Genomic DNA, 25,357 nt, shown 5'->3' with positions numbered 1-25,357 from the left:
GCCTTTGACTATATTGCAGGATGATTGGGGAGTTCATTGAACTTCCCAGCTGGCCCATCACAACCTCAGGTGTTGCAGTAGCGCCCTTATCTGTGTGCGCCCTATAAAGTTGTAAAGATCACACATTTCTAATACCAGCCCTGGATATAATGTTAAGAAACTTGTCTTTACGTGGACATCACACATGAACATGAACAACACAAACACGTACTGACTGTACACAAAAAGCCATGCACGATCATTGGTATTGCGCACCTTGAAATGAATGACCTCAGATGGCTCTGCTCACTGAGAAACATTCCTTCAACGAGATCTCACATGATGTTCAAGGGCAGAATTATGTGACTTTACATATGAAACAAAGAAAACCAGAACAAGTGGGGTAAAGCCCTAGAACACACAATAAGTATTATATAATGAAACACCTTTCATTGTAGGGGTGTCTCTCTTTAAGGGTACCTTCCCATATTCTTTTTATGAATTATTAACAAACACAGGAGCAGATTTTGTAACTGTAAACACCAAAAATAGATATCAAAGTGCAATATGTGTGTTATTAATCTGTGCTATATAAGGCACTCATAAGAGATGATATAATATGCTACAACTACCCCTAATTCTTCCATGTATTAGATCCAAGTCTGAGAAGGCAGGTTGTGTGAAATCCTTGAATGACTGCAACAGACCTGCAGCAAGACTTGGTGGCAACAGGCAGGTTTCAGGTTTCACTGAGCACAGTATTGGTGCATACTAAATGCAGAACGTTTCCATGCCAGAACTCCGAGGCGTATACCACTACTAACCCAAAGGCACAAGAAAAGGTGGCTCCAATATGTTCGAATGCATATCAATAAGTCACATACGTTTTGGGATTCTGTTGTGTGGAGCGATGAAACAAAACTGAAACTTTTTGGCCCAATGGATCAGCAGTATGTCTGGAGGAAGAAGAATGAAGCATATCATGAAAAGAACACTCTGCCTACAGTTAAATATGGTGGTGGTGATACTCTGGGGCTGCTTTGCATCCTCTGGCATTGGAAACCTGCAGTGTGTGGAAGAGAAAATGAATTCACTCAACTATCAGGAAATCGTAAGAGAAAACATCATGCCGTCTGTGAGGAAGCTGAAGCTTGGACGTTGTTGGGCCTTCCAACAAGACAATGATCCCAAGCTTAAATTCCACCAAGGCTTGGTTGCAGAAGAAGGTCTGGAAATTTCTACAGTTGCCATCACAGTCACCTGACTTGACCCCCATAGAAAATCTCTGGTGGGATTTAAAGAAGGCAGTTGCAGCATGCAGACCCAAGAATTTATGTGAACTGGAGGCCTTTGCTCGTGAGCAATGGGCTAAGATTCCTCAGGAACGGTGCCAGAAGCTGGTGTCTGGCTATGCATCAAGTTTGCAGCAGGTCATAATAGCAAAAGGATGCTCTATTAAGTAGTTAAGATACTTGCCGTGAAGGGGTTGAATCGTTTTAAGACTGGAGAAGTCATTGTATGTTGCATTTTCAGTTGAAGTTGGGGAAACCACTTGAAGCATTCGTTGTTGCTTTTGTTTTTTATTTGTTCATTGCAAGCAGATGAAAGTCTGTACATTTTGACAACAAACCTGTATGCCTCTTCTCAAAATGCCCCTCGATAGGCCGGATAGTTATGTCTTCCTCTGTCTAAACGCTGACGGGCCTGATATGGACATTGCATCTAACTTTCACTCTAGAGTAAGTCATCAAGATACTTTCAGTTTGATGGCTCACATACGTCTACACCAAGATGTCCGTTATTTTTCACAGTTGTTTTCAACTCCAGTCAAAATGATTGCAATTACTTGAAGTAGCAATGTTTTCTGCTGCAGAGATCAATACAATTCACTGCAAGTTCACAGACACAGGGCATTATTTGCTTCTACTAAAAAAGAGATGTGTTCAGTTCATTTAATCTGTCACCTTTAAAAAAATAAAAATATCACGAAATGTCAACAAGCTCCCATTCAGGCGGTTTTGTCTGCTTAATGGAGACGGTTTCAAACAGAATGAGTCAAAAACTTGGATTTAGTGTGGGGACCAAATCAATTACCTCAATTAGAATTTGAAAACTTAAAAAAAAAAAAAAAAAAAGATTCTTTATTCCAGCCTCTAAACAACGGTGCGTTTGAAGGTACATAGTGACATTTCAATAAAGGAATGAGTATTGGGAGGGCAATAAATGGTGCTGGTTTTGGGGCTTTATGGATCTGGAGGTATAAACTATGCTTTTGGTATATATATATGTATGGAGAGATTATGTCATGGGAGGACAAGAACAGAAGCTGTAAGCCCCTATGTTATTTAAGGGCCTGTAAGTTGCACCTTTCTTGAAGGACTACTATTATCACATTTTCACTTCTTGTTTTTTTTAAAGTTTATTATGTTTAATGAGACCGTGATTATTTTTTTAAAATAATGTATATTAATATTGATATTTTTTTTTCAGAAAATTTTACTTTTTTTATCTAGCTAAGCCGCAATGTTGGGTCGGATTCTACTGTTATCTTTTTTGTAATTTTTAGTTTCTATCTTGAACCAAGTCAAATACATCTAACATGCAGGTATATAACTGCACTGCTCTATAACAAATAAGTTAGAAATGCAGCACAGTTAGCAAAGTAATGCTAGAACAAGGGTTTTTTGTTTAAAGTAAAGCAAATAGTAAACTATTGAAAGCATAGCAGAATATAACGGCAGTACGGGCTATATTCATAAAGATAATGAATATAACACTCAACACTTAATCAGCTACAGGCTGTCAGCCGATGAGCCTCGGTTGACAGTCCCAGGTGCAAGAGTCCCAGGTGGAACCGAACAAAGTCGCAGGACCTCCAGGCTTCTGCAACTCTAAAGAAAGGCTCTTTTTGTGCTTTACCGCAGATCAGTTCCTGGAAACCAGTGCCCGCTCGCCAATCTGGAAAAGAAAACACTGCTGCCACATCCACGACTGCAGAGCGCCTCTTCTCTGCAGCCCCAGACCGGAGATATTACTAGAGCTTGTAGGTAAGATCAGGTCACGGCCTGGCAATGTAGGTGGACTAGAACAGAGAAAGAGTCTAGATCTAGGTCTCATTGCCACCGTCACATGAGAGCAATGTGGGATCTTCCCCATAGATGATACCTTAGAGCTGCTCTAGCAGGTTGGATAATATACAGGCTGCGTCCCTCTCTGCAAGATACGGCTGAGAAAGGCTGTGAAGATATACTTAAGTCTGCTAAGCGTGTCGCTAGGTGAGCAGAGAGAGCAGAGCAAGCCTCAGATGCCCCCATCTTTTAATAACGGGGCTCTTAGCATTTAGTTGTGTATGTGCATTGGGTGTAAAAGGATTCCCAGGACTGGGATAACCCCCACCAATCCAAAGGAGGGGTTGGGGGGAAAGGGTAGCAAATGTAATCACCATGCTCTGCTGACCACAGGAGAGCGACTGTCCCTCCTGCGCAAAGTCCACCAATAGTGCAGTGCTGCGTGAAGGTAAGATGGGGCTGCTTGAATTGTATCTTTGTTCACCAGAGGTTCCCCAAACAGGAGTGCCTGGATAAATGTGTTTAAATCAGGTATATTTGCTGTATTGTCGATAAAACCTGGTCAGCTCATGACACCTGCAACCCTATGCTGCCCCACTTCATGGTGGCCAAGTTCAGCCCCCCAACTCTACTGTTAAATGACCAACTGGAGCTCATGTTAGGTTGGGCAGCAGTTGGTCAGATAGCAGTAGAAATCAAACCTAAAGTATACACCTTATCAAGAGTGATATATTAAGCACTATGTGAGAAAATATGAAAGACATTGTGTTCATTTTCACCCCTTTCGATTTAAATTCACATGTATCAAAAAATATTCCTCTCGAATCGTCAACAACTCATAAATACACTACAATTCTACAAACAAAATAATAATGAACCATACATAGAGTAGGATTATAAAAATAATGTATAGAAATGTTACAATTATACTATGCACTCACAAAAGAACAAAACAATGAGAGCTGGTGGACACCAGGGAATTGTTTCCAGAAAGCGTAGAGCACGCACATCATTAGAGGAGCTCAGATTGCTGAAACAGCACTATCTGTATAGTCCATCCTTAGCTAGCCGGCCTGCACGATTGGTAGGTAGCCTGGCACGCATTCACACCAGGGTGACCTTTCAATTCCTATATCTGGGAGTCTGGGGCTCTCGGGCAACAGGAACCTCTTGTTTTTTCTGCCCATTTTGGTATCGGGTGGGGGCAGCTCTGTAGGTGGACTCCGGGCCGTTTATTTTTAGTTATTTTCTTGTTTGTTTGTCACTTTTTAGCCGGAGCTCAATCAACACATGTCAGCGCAGTTGCTCAATCGGCCACGCCCCCCACTAAGGTACAGTTTTAAGGGGGAAGGGGAGAAGCTATCCATTCTTGTCATTGCCACGGAAATATTATCAGGGTTGTTCACTAAAATGGGAATTCAAAGCGAATTTCAAATTTAAGGCCAGAGTTGAACTAGAAGCATAGCTCACTGAGATTTTCTCCAGTTTGGCTACTTTGGCCTTAAATGTAAAACTCCCTTTGAATTCTTACTTTAATTTAGTGAATAACCCTATATATATATATATATATATATATATATATATACACACACACACACACACAGCTCTTGCTCTCTTTCTCTCTCTCTCGTGGATGTATATCTATAACTGTATTTTTTTCTTTTCAAGATCTTATTTGCATTCTTAAAATTACATAATTATTGCAAAAGTACATACTAAACGTATTAATGAATAAAGTGAAGACAACTAAAATTTGCTAAAGTGGATCAGAAGTCTGCTAGGGCCATCAGACTTCTCAGCATTAATATTGTCCAAAGATCCTAATGCAAAAAGATCTATGGACTCACATGATTTAGTGCATCTCCCAACACATGCAGACTTCTGATTAATGGCTCGCTGCTCCTAATGACTTCATGTATTATTAATTCTTTGACGCTCGTGCCATCTAAATTGCTATGTTATAGAACTTGGGGCTTTAAAAAAAGAATATACAGCAAGCTATATTTTACCCTTCATTTTATCATTAAATTATAATACGGCTTGATCTGTATGTAACTCTAAATAAACGACAGTGTCAGAGAATTAAGGCACTTATACTAATTTACAGATGTGCAACCATAAATGATGCACCCGAGGCACCTGCCTGTTGCTCTCTCTGCTTGCCAAGTACCCCAGAAAAATTTAAATTATTGTGGAAAATGCATGTGACATCAAAGAGATTATAGGACAAGGTAGCAAGTAAGATGCATGTAAGTAAATAAGTAATTGAAACACTCAAACAAAATCCAAGCCTAATAGAATGAGATTCCTGTGGCACCATGGAAAAGGTTACCTAGCAAGGGAATTAATAAAACAATGGATCTAATTTATAGATAGATTAAGTTACATCTAGCAAAACAAGCCCAGGACATACTTGAAAACGAGAGAAATCTCAGTGTATCTTTCCTGGTAAACTATTTTATAAATAAATGTATATATATATATTTATGACATCAAGGTGTATTTGCTAACAGGGTATTGGGCATAGAAGCAGAACTACTGCTAATGCAGCTGGTATAGCGTAAATAAGGAAAATTATCCTTTACTAAAGGAACACTACAGGGTCAGGAACACAAGCATGTATTCCTGACACTATAGTGTTAAAAACACCATCTAGCCTCCCTGGCCCCTCTTATACCCCTAAATATAGTAAAATTGTACCTTTACTCCAGTCTGCTGCTGCTGTCTCTGCCCCTAAATTATAGGAAACCATAGGAAAGCATTGGATTGGCTTAGCTTGTCAAGGAGGCAGTTCAGGGGCAGATACAGCACAAGCCAAACACAGCCCTGATAAATCAGCATCTCCTCATAGAGATGCATTGAATCAATGCCTCAGTATGAGGAAAGTTCAGTGTCTCAATGCAGAGCGTGGAAACACTGAATGGCAGTGCTGCACACTCTGCAGCACTACCCCAGGAAGCACCTCTAGTAGCCATCTGAGGAGTGGCCAGTGGAGGTATCACTAGGCTGTAATGTAAACTGTATTTTTTCTGAAAAGATAGTGTTTACTGCAAAAAGCCTGAAGGGAATGATTATACTTACCAGAACAAATAGAATAAGCTGTCGTTGTTCTGGTGACTATAGTGTACCTTTGAAAGGTAAAACTCACAAGAAGTGTGTGTACTTATTAATGATACACAATTATTTCCTCATGTAAAACTTGCATCTTACTAATGTTGTTCAGACCCTAATTACTCAAAGGCAAATGATATGACAGCTAACTTCTAAAATTAAATGCCTTAAAGGCTACAGAAATCCTGATAAACAGACCTCTTGCATTGGATGCCCAGAATGCGGGCATACTATACATGCCATCTGAAATGTAAGGGTTTGGGAGTCCAAGGTTATATGCTTCACAGCAGCAGCAGAAGGCGAGGGAATATGGGGTGAAAAAGAGAAAATTAGACTGGGGTAAAATTGTGGGGGGTCTCTGAAGGAGAAAAAAGTCATTCAGTCTGAAGGAAAGACTGAAGACATACAAGGTCTAAATAGAAAGAAGGTAATAAGGTTAGGATATAAGTGTTAATTGTTCTCAGTGTTATGTAATCAATTACAATTATTTATATAGCGCCACCATATTCATCAGCGCTAATCAATAAAGGCCACGTTGTGGATGTCTAGTTCCCACCAGAGATTCAAAGTGACTGTGAGTTACTTTGTAGACACCAGGAACTGTCTTTTATACGTTTAGTGCTTCAATTGGCAAAAACAGAAATGTCAAGAAAAGACCAGTGAAACAAATCGGTGACTTACGAATAGAACATGTAGAGCGATGGCTCCATGCTTCCTGTCCTCATTCGAGAAGATGTCACTAGGAAATTCATGGAGAGCTAAAAGACAAAAAAGACAGTGTTGTATAATCCCCAACAGACAGTAGATGAAATTTAAAGTATATACATAACATCATAGATATGGTTGCTTTAGAAGACCTTTTTAATGAAAATTCTTACGAAGAATTTTTTTAAAAATCAAAACAGTGAAACAAGATTTGCTTTGCTTACTGAAGGGAAATCTCTTCCTATTAAATATTTGGAATCTTAGATATTATTAGAAACAGATATTATTTGGTTTTAAACTAACACTATAGGGTTAGGGATGCAAACCCGTAACCCTAACGCTATAGTGTCCTTGTCTCCAGATTTATAGAGGTCCCCCCAAATAAAAAATAAAAAAATAGAAGATTTTACTCATTTTGTTTCCACTGCTAAGGCTTCCTTGGCGCTACTCACCTCTTTGTTTACCACAATGTCACAGGGAAGCATTGCCTGGTCCTATCTATTGATTCTCATAGAGAAGCATTGGAGATCTGATGCACATGTTGTAAGCGGAATTCAAGATTTCCCAATGTAAAGCATTGCATTGAATGCAGCACGTCATTTCAGTGCAGTGGAAGCTCCTCTAGTGCTGCAATGTTCTACACTGCAAGATTAAAAGGACGGGGCCACGGCAACCATTCATTGCGATGAAGTGGACTGAGTGACTATAGTGTCCTTTCAAATCATAAATCAAAAATCATGACTGGCAAATGAAAGACTGAGTTCTTGCTAGAGCATTTTCATTGATTGTGTACGGGATAGCAACACCCAGGGCCGCCATCAGGGGATGACAACCATAACGGTTGTCACGGGCCCGGCGGCCCTGGGGGGCCCGGCCGCCCGGGCCCCACGTGTAGCAGCGGAACTGCGGCGCCCGCACGCTGATGGGGCCCATCGGGTGGCCTTAGGGCCACCCGATGGGCCCCATATCTTCAGGGGCCCGGTCAGCGCTGTGGCCGTGGTATAGCGCGACCGGGCCCCTTTAAAAAATAAATTGCCGCCGCAGCGCAAGTGCTGCTGGGAGGAAGTAGTCACTTCCTCCCAGCTCACTCCGCGCGGGAGGAGGGAGCGCCCGCCCGACAGCCTGCCCGCCCGACAATGAAGAGGGAGAGCCCCGCCTGCCCGACAATGAAGAGGGAGAGCCCCGCCCGCCCGACAATGAAGAGGGAGAGCCAGCGGACTGACAGTCCCATCAGCCCCAGCCAGCCACCCTCCTGCAAAGACAAGGTAAGAAACAGGAGGGTGGCTGGAAAATGAGCTCTGTGTGTATGTCTGTCTGTCTGTTTGTGTGTATGTCTGTCTGTCTGTGTGTATGTCTGTCTGTTTGTGTGTATGTATGTCTGTGTGTATGTCTGTCTGTCTGTGTGTATGTCTGTCTGTCTGTGTGTATGTATGTCTGTGTGTGTGTCTGTCTGTGTGTATGTATGTCTGTGTGTATGTATGTCTGTGTGTATGTATGTCTGTTTGTATGTCTGTCTGTGTGTATGTATGTATGTGTGTATGTATGTTTGTGTGTATGTATGTCTGTCTGTCTGTTTGTGTGTATGTCTGTCTGTTTGTGTGTATGTATGTCTGTGTGTATGTATGTATGTGTGTGTATGTATGTATGTGTGTATGTATGTATGTGTGTATGTATGTTTGTGTGTATGTATGTTTGTGTGAATGTATGTCTGTGTGTATGTCTGTCTGTCTGTTTGTGTGTATGTATGTCTGTGTGTATGTCTGTCTGTGTGTATGTCTGTCTGTGTATGTATGTATGTATGTATGTGTGTATGTATGTATGTGTGTATGTATGTTTGTGTGTATGTATGTCTATCTGTCTGTTTGTGTGTATGTCTGTCTGTCTGTGTGTGTATGTCTGTGTGTGTATGTCTGTCTGTCTGTGTATGTCTGTCTGTGTATGTATGTCTGTATGTCTGTCTGTGTGTATGTATGTCTGTCTGTGTGTGTGTATGTCTGTCTGTGTGTGTGTATGCCTGTCTATGTCTGTGTAGGTCTGTCTGTGTGTATGTCTGTCTGTGTGTCTGTGTGTGAATGTATGTCTATCTGTATGCATGTCATTATGTGTATGAATGTCAGTGTATGTATGTATGCATGTCATTATGAATGTGTGTATGTCTGTCTGTATGCATGTATGTCTATGTGTATGCATGTCAGTGTATGTATGTCTGCATGTCATTATGAATGTGTGTCTGTATGAATGCATGTATGCCAGTATGAATGTATGTCATTATGAATGTGTGTATGTATGGATGTCAGTGTCTGTATGGATGCCAGTATGAATGTATGTCTGTATGTATGTATGCATGTATGTCTATCTGTATGCATGTCATTATGTGTGTATGAATGTCAGTGTATGTATGTCTGCATGTCAGTATGAATGTGTGTATGTCAGTATGAATGTCTGTCTGTATGTCATTATGAATGTGTCTGTGTCTGTATGTCCTTATGCATGTGTGTCTGTATCTATGTTAGTATGTGTCTGTCACTATGTACGCCTGTGTGTCTGTATATGTGTGTATGTCTCAGTATTTGTGTGTCAGTATGTATGCCTATATGCGTATCAGTATGTGTGTCTGTTAGTATGTATCAGTGTGTGTGTGTGTGTATCTGTGTCCTTTTGTATCAGTGAATGTGTTTGTGTCTGTGTGTGTATTCCTGTGGGCGGGATTTGGAGGCGGTCTCTGTGGGCGGTTTTTGGAGGTGGGCCCCCAGGGGCCCAGACCCTGAGCTCAGTTAGGGGCCCCCAAATTTCTGGTGGCGGCCCTGGCAACACCTTCAAATAGTTGCTTTCCGGGGGAATTAAATCTAGACATCTTATTATTATTACGGTATTATTATTATTATTATCATGTCATTATTTATCAAATTCCGCAGCGCTTTACAATGGGTGGACGAACAAACATGTAGTTGTAACCAGACAAGTTGAGCACACAGGAACAGAGGGGTTGAGGGCCCTGCTCAATGAGCTTACATGCTAGAAGGAGTGGCACAAATAGGTAACAGTTAAATAATACCCATTCTTATAGATACTTCCATAATGATAGACAAACTAAAGTGGATATAATGTAGCTTATGTGTATCCTGACTAATTTCATTATCCTCATTTCATTTGTTTAGATACTTATTTAATTCTTCGTTGCCCTGATGAAAGTGGATGCTTAAGTCAGAAGTATATGTGCTATTGAATGGGTTTTTGTATAGCACTAAGCCCTGATGCATTTTTAATTATACCATCAATATATTAAAAAGGGCTTGACAAATTTGTTTGGAATCTAGGAGCCAGTTAAAAAAGTTAGGAGCCAGTCATTTTCAATGGGAAAATGCAATTCTTAAAGGGCTTTTCAGTGTAAACACTGCCTTTTCAGCAGTTTACATTGCTGCTTAGTAACACCTGTAGTGACAGTCACTCAGGCAGCCACTAGAGAGTTCTGGGTCACTGCTGCACAGTGTGCAGCGCCTACTTTCAGTGTCTCTGCTCTGACAGGCTAACACACACACACACACACTGACAGGCACACACTGACAGGCACACTCAGCCACACTCTGACAGGCACACACACACACACTCACATTTTCTTTTTGATTGAACCCCACTCAGCCTCCCTACCTTTGGGAGGTAGAGTAAGGTGAGTGGGGGCAGGTACCTAAACACACGCACACACACTCTGACAGGCTCACATACACACTCACGCTGACAACAGGCTTGCATGCACAAACTCTAACAGTCTTGCATGCACACAAACTCTGACGGGCTCGCACACACTGACAGGCACACACACACTCTGACAGGCACACACACACTGACAGGCTCACACACACACACTGACAGGCTCACACACACACACTGACAGGCACACACACACACACTGACAGGCACACACACACACTCTGATCGCTGCCCGCCTCCATCCTAATCAGGGCGGTAGGCTCCATGCTCTCCAGGGCAGCCGGCTCCAATATTCCCTGCGACGGCCGCCTTCAAAGCTCCGGCGGCCACATTAAATAAATAGCTGGCAAATCCCAGGTTCCAGGACAAAGTTTCTAGTCGCCATGGCGACCTGGCGCCTGGGATTTGTCGAGCCCTGTATTAAAAGACATTTTTTTCATCAATTTGCAAAAATGATATGACAGAAATAAGAAATGTAGGCAAAAATAGCCTGGGATGAAGAATTTATCAAGGTAAGCTATTGTATACTACATTTTGCAATTCACTACAATTTAGAGTTCAGTGAACAAACCCCTCAGCCCCTATTCTATAAACTTGCACTATCAAGGTTATTTACTAATGTGAGAATTCAACGTGAATTCAAAGTTAATTTCACATTAAAGGTCAAACTTTGCTTTCAGCTTGGCTACTCGGTCCTTAGATTTGAAATTATCTTTGCATTCACTTTGAATTCTCACGTTAGTGAATAATCCTGTATATCCTCTTGTTTTTAGTACTCCTTTCACTCTGATTTTTTTCTGCCTAAACCAGGGGTAGGCAACCTTCGGCTCTACAGATGTTGTGGACTACATCTCCCTTGATGCTTTGCCAGCAATATGGCTGTAAAAGCATTATTGGAGATGTAGTCCAAAACATCTGTAGAGCCGAAGGTTGCCTACCCCTGGCCTAAACCATTGATAATGTATCCCTCAAGCAATACATATGTTTCACTGATTATTTAAATTGCATGTCATTTTATACTTTTTTACATTAGAGCTGTAGCTATATGCTTATGCCAGTGGGATGCTAATTCACTTTTATCCATGACACTCTTGTTTCACTTGAAGGGGATTTGATGAGAGTGGCCTCTTAAAGGGACACTATAAACACCATAAACATTTCATCTCATTGAACTGATTATAGTATCTGGAGTCCACAGGCGCTGTCCAACCATTCAATGTTAAACCATTTTCAAGCAATTTAACACCAACACTAAATGTTATTTACTACAGTCAGAATTCTCAAGAAATGTAAGTGAATTTGAAATCTAGGGCCGAAATAGGTGAAATATAATGTTATTTTGGTCTAAAATTTTAAATTAATTTTGATTTTTTGGACAATTTAACCCACATCCTTGCCCCCACTGGAGGTATGGTTAAGGATCATGATTTTCTAATGAAATTAGTTGGACCTAATTGTGTCAAACACCTGCCACGCTATGTGATCTTACCTCGGTGGAAGCCTTGGAATGAGGTACGTTTGCAGTATGATTTTAATGTTCTGATGGTCTGCTTAACAACACAACAGTGATACATTAAATAGCAAATTAACTTCCTGCATCTACAAATATATCTACAAATTTAAGATGCTAATATTTCTATCAACTTTTCAAACTGTATTGTTTTCCATCCTATAAATAGACAAGTTAATTCCCATGCTACTTTCATCTGTTTTTACCAGTAGACCAAAAGCTATTCTATAATATGCCTTAGGGCCTTTATTTCCTGAAAGCATAATTGTGTAATATGTTACATTCAATTTAGACTTCTTCACTCTTCATATCTCTAATTTCCCAAAGTGAATGCTATTTTTATTTACTGGAGGATAAACTTTACTGCAGTTCTCCATGTCATATCCCAATAGGTGTACTTTAAAGATACACTCTAAGCACCATACACACTATAGCTTATTGTTGTGCATATGCAGAGGTGGCTCTCTAATTAGGTGATTTAGGTGGCCGCCTAAGGCCTCGTGCAGGCTGGGGCCTCGCATCTGCCTAAATCACCTTAGGGCAGAGTTCTTTTGGGCCCACGTTCTATGGCCGAGAACCTGACAGTCTGCCCAGAGGGCCGGCGCCTGCAGTCTGCAGCTCCGCCGGGTGTGAGCTGCAGACTGAAGAGTCTTGCGATCGCAACCAATCAGAGCACTGCCGTGGGTTACCACGGCAACGCTCTGACTTCTGGAGATAGCAAGACTCCTACCTCAGTCTGAAGCTCACACCCCACCCGGCAGAGCTGCAGACTGGAGGCGCTGGCTCTCTGGGCAGACTGGATAGGAAGGCCACGAGCCCAACGGGGAGAATGACAGCCCACAGGACCACCAGGGCGCCAGGACACTGGACCACCAGGGAAATAAAGGTATTTATAATCCCTCTCCTTCTCTTTGCCCCCTGTCGCCCCCTCACTCTGCCCCGTCACCCCCCATTCAGCCCCTCTCACCCCCTCACTTAGCCCCCTGTCACCCCCCAATCATTCCCTTGTTATCCCCCCACTCTGCCCCCTCTTCACTCAGCCCCTGTCACCCCTCCTTCCCTCACTTTGCCCCCTGTCACCCTTCACTCCCTTACTCTGCCCCTTCAAGCTTGAGAAAGACCTTAAGGGTCAAAACGTTGCTGTTTGTGATTTGGTTCGATTAAATTTGCCTTTCTTGGACCTTGGAGTGCCTAGACCTTTATTTTTTACATTTCACACTCTGGAGTGCCTAGACCTTTATTTTTTACATTTCACACTCTGTCATCCCCCTCCACGCACACACACTGTCAGCCCCCTCCACACATCCTGCACCATTCCCCACACACACTGTCGTCACTCCACACACACACTGTCACCACACTCCCACACACACTGTCAACCCTTAACCCTGTCACACTTACTTTAACCCATCCTGATACTGTCACGCTCACCACTCCTTTTCCTGTCAAACTCCTGTCACACTCCCTCCTCCAACCCTGCCACACTCACCCTGTCAATTAATTCTCCTTAATCATGTCACATTCACCTCCTCTTCTCCTATCACACTCACTCCTTTAACAATGCCACATTCACCCCAACCCTGTGATACACACCTTCCCAACCATGTCACCTTCACCCCTCACCCAGTAACACTTCATCCTTCAACCATGTCACACTTGCCCTTTCTCATTCTGTCACACTCACGCCCTCACCCTGCCACAGTTACCCCTTTACACACCCTGTCACAGTAGCCCCTGATTCTGAAGACAATCATCATACACACAAAGTCATAAAACATAGCTTGGTCATAAACAAAGTGCACAAAGGCACACATATACACACAAAACACTCACTGTCAGACACTCCCGGGCACATACACAAGTAGACAATGCCAGACACATTGAAATACACACAGCCAGATAAATATACTTTGTGACCATATGTCTGTATTAGTCAATATTTGTGTCTCTGTGTGTTTCTGTGTGTGTATGGACGTGCATGTATCAGTGTCTATATGTATTTGAGTATACGTGTTTATATGTGTGCATGTATTGGTGTGTGTGTCTATGTCTGTAATGTGAGGGTGGTATGGCATGGGTAATGCAAAGGTAAAGTTGGAAGCAACATATATATTATATGCATACATATGTGGGAAAAATGTCTATGACATTGTTTTCTTATCAGTAACTTTGTTATTTGGTAAATATTTTTTTTTAAATCCTAACCAAAATGTTAATTTTTGTTTCCAATAACCCTTCACACTGGCACTTATGTATACACGACTGCAAGGCTGTACAACCATACCCAGCAATCGTGTATAAAGGATTAGCATAATTGCAAATTACATTTGTTTATTGCATATTATGCCATAACTACAGTCAAAGAGCTCACAACGCAGCAGCATAGGTAGCTGCGACAATGCAAGCCTCTAAAGATGAATACAGAGACTACCTCTCTGTATCCAAAACTGCAAACTTGCCATTTACTATATCTACAGCTTCTTATAAACACGCTAATGGGCCTCATGTTTGAGTTTCGCCTAAGGCCTCGCAAAGTCTAGAGCCGCCCCTGTGCTTATGGTACATGGAGTCTTCAGGAGACATCTATCAGTTTCCAAGTGATTTGACAAAAAGCAGGGCTCTTCTCGCACCCATTATCTCTGCTGACACTTAGATAATGGCGAAGTTTAATTTCCTCATTATCTGGACCATGCTTTTCAACCTTAGACACCAAACATAGGTTTTGAGTAGAGGACACAGGTTAATTCAGTGTTTATAGCCAACTATTTTGCCACAGTTAACAACTTTGGATGGATAAATTAGCAGCAGAAGAATGGCTTTGGATGCATGGGAGAACCATTTTTTTTTGTCAAACTTCTCTAAAACGATATGATAACTTAATATTTGGTGCAGAGCAACCTAAATACCATGCCTACGGAACAGACTGTGCAAACATAGCCCTGCCAAATCCAAAATTCTAGGGTCATTAGAAAATAAATCTCCAACTCACTATTTTGACCCAAACTATGTAATTTTTGGGTCCATTCTCCACAATTTCTTGTTAAGTGAATTAACTCCATTAGGTTAGATTCCATGCTCCTATATCGTGTTATAAAGTACACCTCTCCCACAACACCTCTGAAGGTTTCCATTATAATACCCAAACTTTGCTGTTGGAGTATATGCTTTTGGTAAAAAGGTGCCAACATGTCATAATTTTCTTTACTAATCCTTCAAAAAAGGGAAGCAGGTGAGAGGTCTTCTAGCACTTTTAAAGGAAAACTGTCACCACTTACCAGACCCTGTGCGCCCCCGCCCCAATCTCCTAATAGATGTGGGTGTTAAACTTCTGTAACACCCACCTCCAGCCAGCCCGCGCTCCTTTGTTGATTTGTCCTGCTTGGAGACACTTCCCCAGGCAGAACAAACATCTTCCTTGATGTCAACATGTTGGCATCTGAATCGAGTTATGTCACATCCCACTGTTCCTATACTCCTTAGCCAGAGCTAGCAGCACCTTCTAGGGAGGTACCATGCACTGTGGTTACTGAGGGTTAAGAGCACTAAGAGGGTTAAGAGGACTTCCTGTGGGAGATCTTATCTGAGTGTTTGCCAAGGAATTGGGAGACAGATGGAAGAAACCCCTATTTTATGTGGGTTTTTATCCAAATTTATAGCAAAACTACTTGCACAATATATAGATGGAATTTCAAGCTCCTTAAAAGAGCTAAAGTAGATTTGCCAATGACAAGTTCCCTTTAACCCCTTAAGGACACATGACGTGTGTGACACGTCATGATTCCCTTTTATTCCAGAAGTTTGGTCCTTAAGGGGTTAAAGCTTCACTTGGACAACCCTGCCTTGCTATATTCCGTACTGTAAATAATAGGCATCTATCAAAGTATTTATCTATCTGTTTATTTATCTATTTACCAATATATAAAGAGCATTGTATTGGAAGCTGAAACTTGAGATTTATTTTTTGAAAAAGGATGAAATAAAAAAAAGAAATTGATCAAATCAATCCATACACTGTACATAAATAGTTGTCAAGAGATAGACCCCAGCATTTGAAGCAGGAATAAACAACTTTCAGCACTCCAAATGTTGTGGACTACATCTCTCTTGATGCTTTTCCAGCGTTAAGCCTTTAACAGCATTATGGGAGATGTAGTCCACAACATCTGGAATGCCCAAGGTTGCCCATGCCTGGCTTAGAGAATCACAACTTTCATGATGCTTGCCAGCCTTAGAATCTTGGGAGTTGACGTTCTCTAATAGCTAAAGATTTATTAGTCGTTCATGTCTGCAGTACATTGGTAAGATCACTATCTCCCCTCCCCCCCCCCCCCCCCCCCCTTTGTGGGGATGTGAACAATTTGACAAACTGCTGGCACGGGCCAAAACATTTCTTCATAGCCATGATTCAGAAGCTGCTCCAATCAATACACAAAGTCAAATAAGAGAGTGGAAAACCTATTGACAAAGTAAAGCACAATCGGAAATGGTTGAGATGAACATATTAAGAATCTTTAAAAAAAAAAACATTTAGGAAGCATCCCAAGCACTTGTCAAAGATTCATATGGCAGTGACTCATCTGGGTGACATTAAAGACAGCTGGTTATAAAAGACTGCAACCACAGATCAGGGTAATGGCTGTTCTGTCATGCCGCGGAAGCTCGGGAGTCTATACTGAGATCTCCTGGCAGGGTGCCACATGTGACAACAATCAGTTAATTATGGAAGTACAAGGGCACTGTACGGCAACGACAAAACACTTTGCGCTGTTTATATAATAAATTCCATTAAAAATTCTAATAATTTATCAATATTTTTTGCCTTTTCAGGATCCCAATAAAATTTATGCATCGCATTTGGGAATTTTGTGGACACTATATAAATATTGGTTGTGAATATAAATATTGGTTGCAGAGCTGTAAACTTATCTTCTAGATAGAGGTTTATTAAAGTGGAATGAGAAGAGAGAATTCTAAGTTCAGCCACATGAAAAATGCTATTCCTTAAAGGCTTTATTCGAGGGACAATGTGCACACCATTAAGACAGCCCTCTTGGAATGGGAGGAAAATTGCCTGAGTATTAAGAGATAAAGAGAAACACAAGTAGTTTGGATACAAAAAATGGCTGAGGTGGAGTGAGATGTGAAAACAGCTACGTGAGTCATATTTCACTGCTGGTCTAGTATATTACTACATAACCAGTGAGCAAGGAAAGGGCAAATGTTCAGAATTCCAATCAAAGGGAAACAAGAGGCAATTTGTGTAATGCTCACTGGTAATGTAATGTATTTTTAGTAAAATAATTTTTTTGATATGAGTCAAGTGTCCGTTTTTTAAGAACTTTCACAGCCTCTGGTAAACTGTCCAACCATTTTGTTCCCCACTGCTATGCCAGTTCCTGACTATAATTGAAACCTCAGTAAAGCACTTTTCTGGCCATGTTTGTTTGTTTTTGGTTTGCATTTGAAATACTGGGAGGTATGGAGAGGAAACACCAACAAGTACTTTAGTGGAGAATTGCAGGTAATGTTATTATATTATAGATTAATTTAATATGCATGCATTATAAACCTGCAGTAGCTCATTCAGTATTTATTTGCAAGAGAATATCGAGAGTTGGAATGCAGAATGGTTACTAGAGTATTGAACGAGGAATGCGGCCTACAGGCGCGGGAACAAGGGAGAGGCGGCCGATCTCCCCGTCCTCTCGTCAACAGCACCGGTGGCATGATGCTCCCTCCCCCCCCCGGATCGGTGGGGGTTATCCCGATCCACTCCTGGTCGCCCAGGAGGCAAGCGACGAACCCGCACAGCAAGCTTACAACGCCAACACGGGACCGCTCGGGCCCAAACAAAATGGCGACACGGCCGCGGCAAGCCACAAACCTAGCACCAATTCAACCTCCTAGGCGAACACAGGAGTTTTATGAGCGGATCTGCTCTATACTCTGGACAAAGCTTCATGCCCAGAGGAGACCCTTTCAGGTGGCAATTAAAGCAGTGGCGGCCTGGATTCGCCCGGCACTCAGGCGCCGTCTGGGCGGATACCCCTCTCGTACCTCCAATGAGCCGGCACGACGAGAAGCAGCAACAGGTACCCGGGGCACCAGCACTTGCGCCCCAATGCCACAGGGAAGGTCCCATCAACATGCCCCACCTGCCCGCTCCTCAGCAGCCCCAACCACCCTCCTCAAACTGGGCGCTACTTCCTCCTTACCAGCTCACAATACCACACGCGACGCTGACCAGGAGACAGAGAGGCTGGATGCCGGTGTGCGATGCGGGTGGCAAGCCCCTCCGCGGCCCACTGAGGTGAAAATTCTGCAAGACCCACAGCAAGGAGACCGCCGCAGCCTGAAGGAAGGCATAGGATGAAGGGACTTTGCAACAACCGTGACACGCAACTGAGACTACTCAGTTTACAGGGCGGCATGCCACCCAAGACCCCAGAGCACAGCGAAAATATTATTACCACTCTTAACATATCTATCTGCTGTTTAACCTAGTCTGTAATAGTTACTTTACCTAGCACGTAGATAGCAAGCCAGCCCCTACTTAATGCATATCTCTTATAGCAAGTGTCTCACTGTGGCAACCAGCGATAGATTTTGAGCGTATATTATTCTGTGCTCCTGTTATAATGTTATAATCCTATAATTTTAAAGTCCATAAGCCTGTTACTTAACTTCATTGAGCAAAATTCTCATTATTAAGCGATGCAAACATGTTACACATATTATGCATAGGTTGGATTTATACTCTAAGGCTAACATAACATTCATTTAGTCCATGCCTAGCTAGACTAGAGCTATGTCTGACCATCTTGCTAATTAGCTTAGGTTATACTTAATTGTACAGTCTTGCTTGTATAATTAATTCACATAACCCAATCGTGAACCTACACTACTGAAATATTGCTATATATATAAAAAAAAAAAAAAGTGCCTGAATAGCAAATGCCATGACTTGTATTATCACTGTTTACTAACTGCCCCTGATGTCGCTGTTGTGGCGCACCAAGGATACTTGTTAACTTTGTGCACAAATAAAATAAAGAATTTAAAAAAAAAAAAAAATAGAGTATTGAACAGCAACTGCCCCAGGATTGCTCACAGCAACTGCTGTGATCTGAAATGCATTATCTGAACGTGGCATCCATTTTGTAAACTGACATAAATTGGACACTCCAAAAACCATAGACTTTACAGCAGGGCTAAGCAACCACCCCAGCCCTCACAGCCTATCATTGCCATCCACATATCGATAACGAGGAAGTAAGTATTTTTCTCGGCCCCAAGGTTTTTGGCAAATCACTTGAAAATAGTTTGTAAAAAAAAAAAAAAAAAAAATACACTGAAAGAAAATCTGTAGTGCTTTTGGTGCTTAGAGCTTCCCTTTATACTTTTTTTTATTTTATTGAATTTTATTTTATTCATAGATGGAATACAAAGTTAGCATTTCTTTAACGAGAGTTTGGAGTGATGTTTTTATGAACTTGTTTGGAACAATTATGGAAAAAGTAAATACAATCTTCATTATATTTGATCTGTATGACATCCATAAATTTATAAATGGCTTTCAAATATGAATGGCTTCTTTTCTCTCTTCATCACTCCAAATGAACAATACCTGCCTGCTAGACTTTCCATACACGTCTCTACATATGTTGACTACACTGTCCGAGGTGATGACGGGGCTTTCAAAGAATGACAATGACATCACTGTTCCCTTGGAAACAGCAGCAGCAGAACAAAGAACAAAATAGATACGGTATCATTTCTTACTACATGTGTGCCGGGCAGTTTCCATTCACACGTTTGTATTAAAACTGATGTATCCAGTAGCAACTTATTTATTTTCAAAGGTGGAGAAAACAGAAGCAATATATTGTACCATTATATATATTTTTTTATTCAGTTATGTGCATAACGTACACAGTACATAAATCAAATTAAACCTAATTAAGTCCAGTCTTTGAATTTAGGTTAATGCATACATTATATCAGTAGGGTACACAGTGTACAGCTGCACACCGCATTCTCATTTTACGGTCTCATCATTATTATGATAAGGTCCAAATGTGGATTCTCATGTCAGCAAAGGTGCCCAGACTTCATACGGACTCTGCAAACTCTAAATGTGAGTCCAGAAGAAGAGAAAGGATCCAAGAACATCTGAACGATAACTGTGGAAGTTCACACACTATACAAACAGATGTTGGGTTTTGCATTCTAACCTTATTCTTGCTTATGAATAAAGTTCTAAAATGCACTTTTGTGAGTGCCTTACGGGTCTGAGAAAACGCACGCCAACATTATTATGCAAATGTATCTTTGTTTTCCACTGTTTTACTGTGACGGAAATACTTTATATCACAGACACATAGATTGTGATCCAGATGGTTCATTTAGTTTTGAATCTAATACATTATGAATTAGTGGCAGGTAAAAAGGATCGCCAATTGTACAATAATTAAACATTCTCTCCTTTAGGTCTTCAAAAATATATACAGTCGAAGGATGAATGTGAAATTAAAATGGTACTCGCCACTATTTTTAAACTTGTCCTAGCTTTGGAAAAACATTTTTTTTTCCTTTGAGACTGTATGGTAGCCCAGGAATGAGAATTACCCCCATGATGGCATACCATTTGCAATAGTAGACAACCCAAGGTATGACAAATGGGGTATGTCCAGTCTTTTTTAGTAGCCACTTAGTCACAAAAACTAGCCAAAGTTAGTGTTTATATTTGTTTGTGTGTGAAAAATGCAAAATACTACTTTGAATGCCAATTTTGGTCAGTGCTTGTGACTAAGTGGCTACTAAAAAAGACTGGACATACCCCATTTGTAATACCTTGGGGTAATTCTCATTCCTGGGCTACTATACGGTCTCAAAGGCAATATAACCAAACTGGTGAATTTTAATGTGAAAAAACTGAAACGTAAGCTTTATATTTGACTCTGTAACTTTTGAAAACACCATTAAACCTGTACATGAGGGGTACTGTTATACTCAGGAGACTTCGCTGAACACAAATATTAGTGTTTCAAAACAGTAAAACATATCTCAACCATTGTATCGTCAGTGTAAGTGCCGTTTGTGTGTGAAAATGAAAAAAAAAATCATTTTCACTGACGATATCATCTTTGCAATACATTTTACTGTTTTGAAACACTAATATTTGTAATCAGCGAAGTCTCCCGAGTAAAACAGTACCACCCATGTACAGGTTTTATGGTGTCTTGGAAAGTTACAGGGTTAAATATAGTGCTAGCAAATTAAATTCTCTGGACCTAATTATGTAAAAATATTTGCATAAATATATACGTAGAATTCAAATATATATATATGATATATATATGTATGTATATATACAATTTTTTTAAATTATTTTTATTTATATATAGGTATATATATATATATAGTGATATATACATATATTTATGTATATAGATATATATATTATTTTGTTAAGTTAATTTGCATATGCCCACCCAGAATCCTTTGCGGTAGTAACATCACTGCAGATTTGTGATTTCTGTGGGAAAAGCAAGTCTTATGGCTTGACTGGTGTGCAGATTTTTGTTTAACATTGCTTTAGTATCCACATACTTAAGGTGGAAGGGGTTTTCAATCACAATTTTTCCCCACCATAACCTATTTGGATTTTGCTTTGCAAGCACTACCAAGCCTCAATAAGCAAACCAGTAACCAACCTCATGCTGGTTAGTTGCATTAAGAACAAAATAGCTGTCCATGAGGGGTTTACTGGCTTCGCATCTTTTCCTACTATGGACGCTATTCAGTCCACATGATCGCGAGGTCCTCACAAGGACCTCGCAATCACATGGCTCAGGACAGCCGGATCAGCAGCAGGGGGACTCCCTGGGATGTCAGGTAAGTCCCCCCCATCACGATCGCTGTGGGATCGCCAGCGATCAGGTAAGTGAATAGGACGGCGGGGACTGCAGAGGCATTATCTATACATCAAAACTGCTTCATTAGGGTAAGGTTGTTTTGGTGACTATAGTGCCCCTTTTTAATACTACTGAAATTATTGACCTATGAAGGATAAAAGGCTGAGTTTATTGCCAGAAAGTGCAAAACAGGGACACTGTAATTGGAATCAAATCTACTGATCTATCTTACAAAGCAAGCATAATTATTGACTGGCACCAAGCATAATTATTGACTGGAAATTTATTTGTCCAAGTTGTCCTGGACTGACTTCCAAGGGGATTCTTTTCAGAAGTGTGTATCAGATGCCAGTAAGTTTCCATTGTGGTAAGCAACTTTGAAAGCTGTCAAGGCCATTAGCATTAATCTTGCTGCTTACTAATGATCCTACCAAGTTTCCTCCATGGTTGTCTTGGTCCTAATTCAAGTTACATTGCAATTTTATGGAAAGACAGGAGGCTTTATATTTGCTTTACTTTCTTTACTCAAACCTCCCAGCAGCAAAGAAATGGTTAACAGAGTAGATAAAAAATGAACCAATCACAGTACAGATATCAGTAATACAGGATAATGAAGTCCCCCCCACGTCCTCTTTCTTTGCTGCTTGCCTCTCAGGTGAGTCAATTCTAATTATACTGCCTGTCATTTGTATATTGCACTTAAAAGCCGTTCAAGACAAACTGCTCGACATTGTCGGACCACTTATTCAGATTTCTATTCTAGCGGAAGAAGCCCTTTCCGATAATTCTTTTGATCCGTGCAAGGTGTGCGAGTGGGCTCAGAGAGCACTCTGCCTTTTAGGCAATGCCAATGTGGCCTTATCTACAGAACAGTGTAAAGCCGTTCTATACAAGATAGATGCTAAGCTGGCAGAATTAGGTTCAAGAGAACCAGGTCCAGATGCTTATGGCCTTTTATTTGGTGATAGGTTTATTAGGGAACTCAATAAACATGTTTCCATTTTCAATTCACTCAATAAGGTCCAGTCTTCCCTCCGTAGAGTTTTCCGTTCCCAGCGTTTTTATTGGAGAGCCGGTCATAGAGGCCGTGCAACCGGCAGACGAGCCTTCACTGGCTTCAGGCCTCAACACGCTGAACAGTGGAATCCATCTGTCGTTTATAAACACTTCAAGATGGAAGGGATACACCTTCTACGCGACCTACCATGGTGTTTCACAAAACTCATGAAACCGGCTATGGCCCGCCTGCTGTCTCAGAGTGTCAGGTCCATCATTTATCTCAGGCTTCCACAAACTCCAGGCCCTCCAGATGTTGCTGAACTATAACTCCCATGATTCTATGACAAGAGTCCCATGATTCTCTTGGCAAGAGTCATAGTCAGTCAGCCTCAATTCAGGCCATCTTCCCAGGACCACTACAATACAGGGCGATGCAACGCCTCAAAACTTTCTACCTCCGGAGGTCCACATCATACGATCAACTAATCTCCCTGACCGAAGACATCAGACTGGAACTGGATTGGTGGCTCCACAACATGGAGGCTTGTAATGGGAGAGCCATATTCGGCTCACAACCGGACTTCATCCTGGAATCGGATGCCAGTCTCGCAGGTTGGGGAGCGACATGCTTCAACATAACCACCGGAGGATTTTGTACTCCATCAGAGCAGAATCTTCACATAAATTGCCTCAATTTCATCGCAGGCTCCTTCGTGGTATGCTGTTTTCCAAAGGATGCCTACAACTGCTCCCTGATTCTACGGAGGGACAATGTATCCGCTGTCCGCTACGTAAATCGATTAGGAGGCTCCCGCTCCAAACTCCTTTCGTATTTGACAAAAAAACTATCAATTCTGTTTGGCCCGGAACATCTCCCTTCGTGCAGAATATCTCCCAGGCCTGGGCAACCTAGTGGCAGACTGGTTCTCCCGCAACTGGAGGGACGCCAGCGATTGGCAGTTAGACCCAGAGGTATTCCAACTTCTGCAACAGGTTCGTGGCCCGCTACACTTGGACCTCTTTGCTTCCCGATTGAACCGACAGACCGAGGAGTGTTTCAGCTGGCTTCCGGGCCCAACATGTCAAACGCTTTTCTCCAAATATGGCCTCAACGGGGGGCTTATGCCTTTCCCCCCGTTTCTCTCATTCCTCAAACCCTGCAGAAGCTCAGAGTTCTGGGTGTGACAATCCTACTAATTACTCCTCTGTGGAGAGTACAGTCCTGGTACCCCAACCTCTTGGAATTGTCAGTGGATTATCCCCTGCTCCTTCCTCAGTCTTCAGATCTCCTTCAAAAACAGATGAATTCCATCCGCTGGTCATTCAAGATCATCTACAAATGGTGGCTTGGACCGTTTCAGGGGATCTTGGAGTATGTCAGGACTTTCGACTGTTGATAAAGGATTATTATGGGACTCATGGGCTCCCGGAACTCATCGCTCCTATCTCTCTGCCCGGCAAATCTGGAATAGCTAGTGTGTGGAAAGGGATATTGATCCCTTTTCAGCACCTATAGTTTCCATTATGAATTTCCTATCCTCACTCTTTGACAAAGGTAAGTCCTATTAACCTATTTTGCACTGCTATTTCAGAGGCACATACTCCTGTTTATGACTCTGCCGTGAGTAGACACCAATCGGTTTGCAGACTATTACGTGGCATTAGATTGGCCAGACCTCCTGCACTTTGATACTCTTAATTCTGGGATGTCTCGCTATTTTTTATTTTTTGGAAGCTTGGCCCTCTAATACCAATGTCTCTTTGAGACAAATTTCTGCTAAACTGGCCTTGCTCCTGTGTTTTCTCCTCTCCTTTCTAGGCATTAAAATAGAAAATATGAAACCTCCTGTCTTTCCATAAAATTAGGGATTATTTTAGTGTTAATGACCGAATAATCTAAATTTTATTAAAGACAGGAGGCGAATATTTTCCCGCCACTTTTACCTCCCTTTTTTGTCTGAATGCTCATCTTCATAGCTTGATTTCTGACGGACTGCGATTTACCTTTTATGGTCTACGCTAATAATTGTAATTACTGATGTTATTCAGTTATGCATTCTAATTGCTAGGATGTTTGCAATGTTATATAATGACTTATCTCACTGTTTTATTCTTACATAATAACTTATTTCAGTTGTGTTATATCTTTTTGCAACAGATATTTTATACCATACTTTCACGAGTCTCTCTTTTTTCTTTCTAGTGTGAAATATTACTGCTACTCTGAGACATCACTTGCACTCAAGGATACATCTCTGTTTACATGGTTGAGTTTACAGTTTTTTCTATTTACCTGGTTGAATCTTCATCACCGTTTACATAGTTGACTACTACTGGTGCGGCTGCATCACGAAAGAGGA

General features: G+C 41.4%; 1 protein-coding gene across 1 annotated transcript in view; it reads right to left on the bottom strand.

The window, feature by feature from the left end:
- SLC24A3 (solute carrier family 24 member 3) overlaps positions 1-25,357 on the bottom strand; it is a 345,921-nt gene that overhangs the window by 141,494 nt on the left and 179,070 nt on the right. Inside the window, exon 3 of the mRNA XM_063443684.1 lies at positions 6,840-6,916. Coding sequence (XP_063299754.1) covers positions 6,840-6,916 — 77 coding nt within the window. The remainder of the gene's footprint in view (positions 1-6,839; positions 6,917-25,357) is intronic.

The sequence above is a fragment of the Pelobates fuscus genome, chromosome 2 (assembly GCF_036172605.1).
Source record: "Pelobates fuscus isolate aPelFus1 chromosome 2, aPelFus1.pri, whole genome shotgun sequence".
NCBI classification, from domain to species: Eukaryota; Metazoa; Chordata; class Amphibia; order Anura; family Pelobatidae; genus Pelobates; species Pelobates fuscus.
The sequence above is the reverse complement of the archived record's forward strand: the minus strand, read 5'-3'. Positions and strand labels throughout refer to the sequence as shown.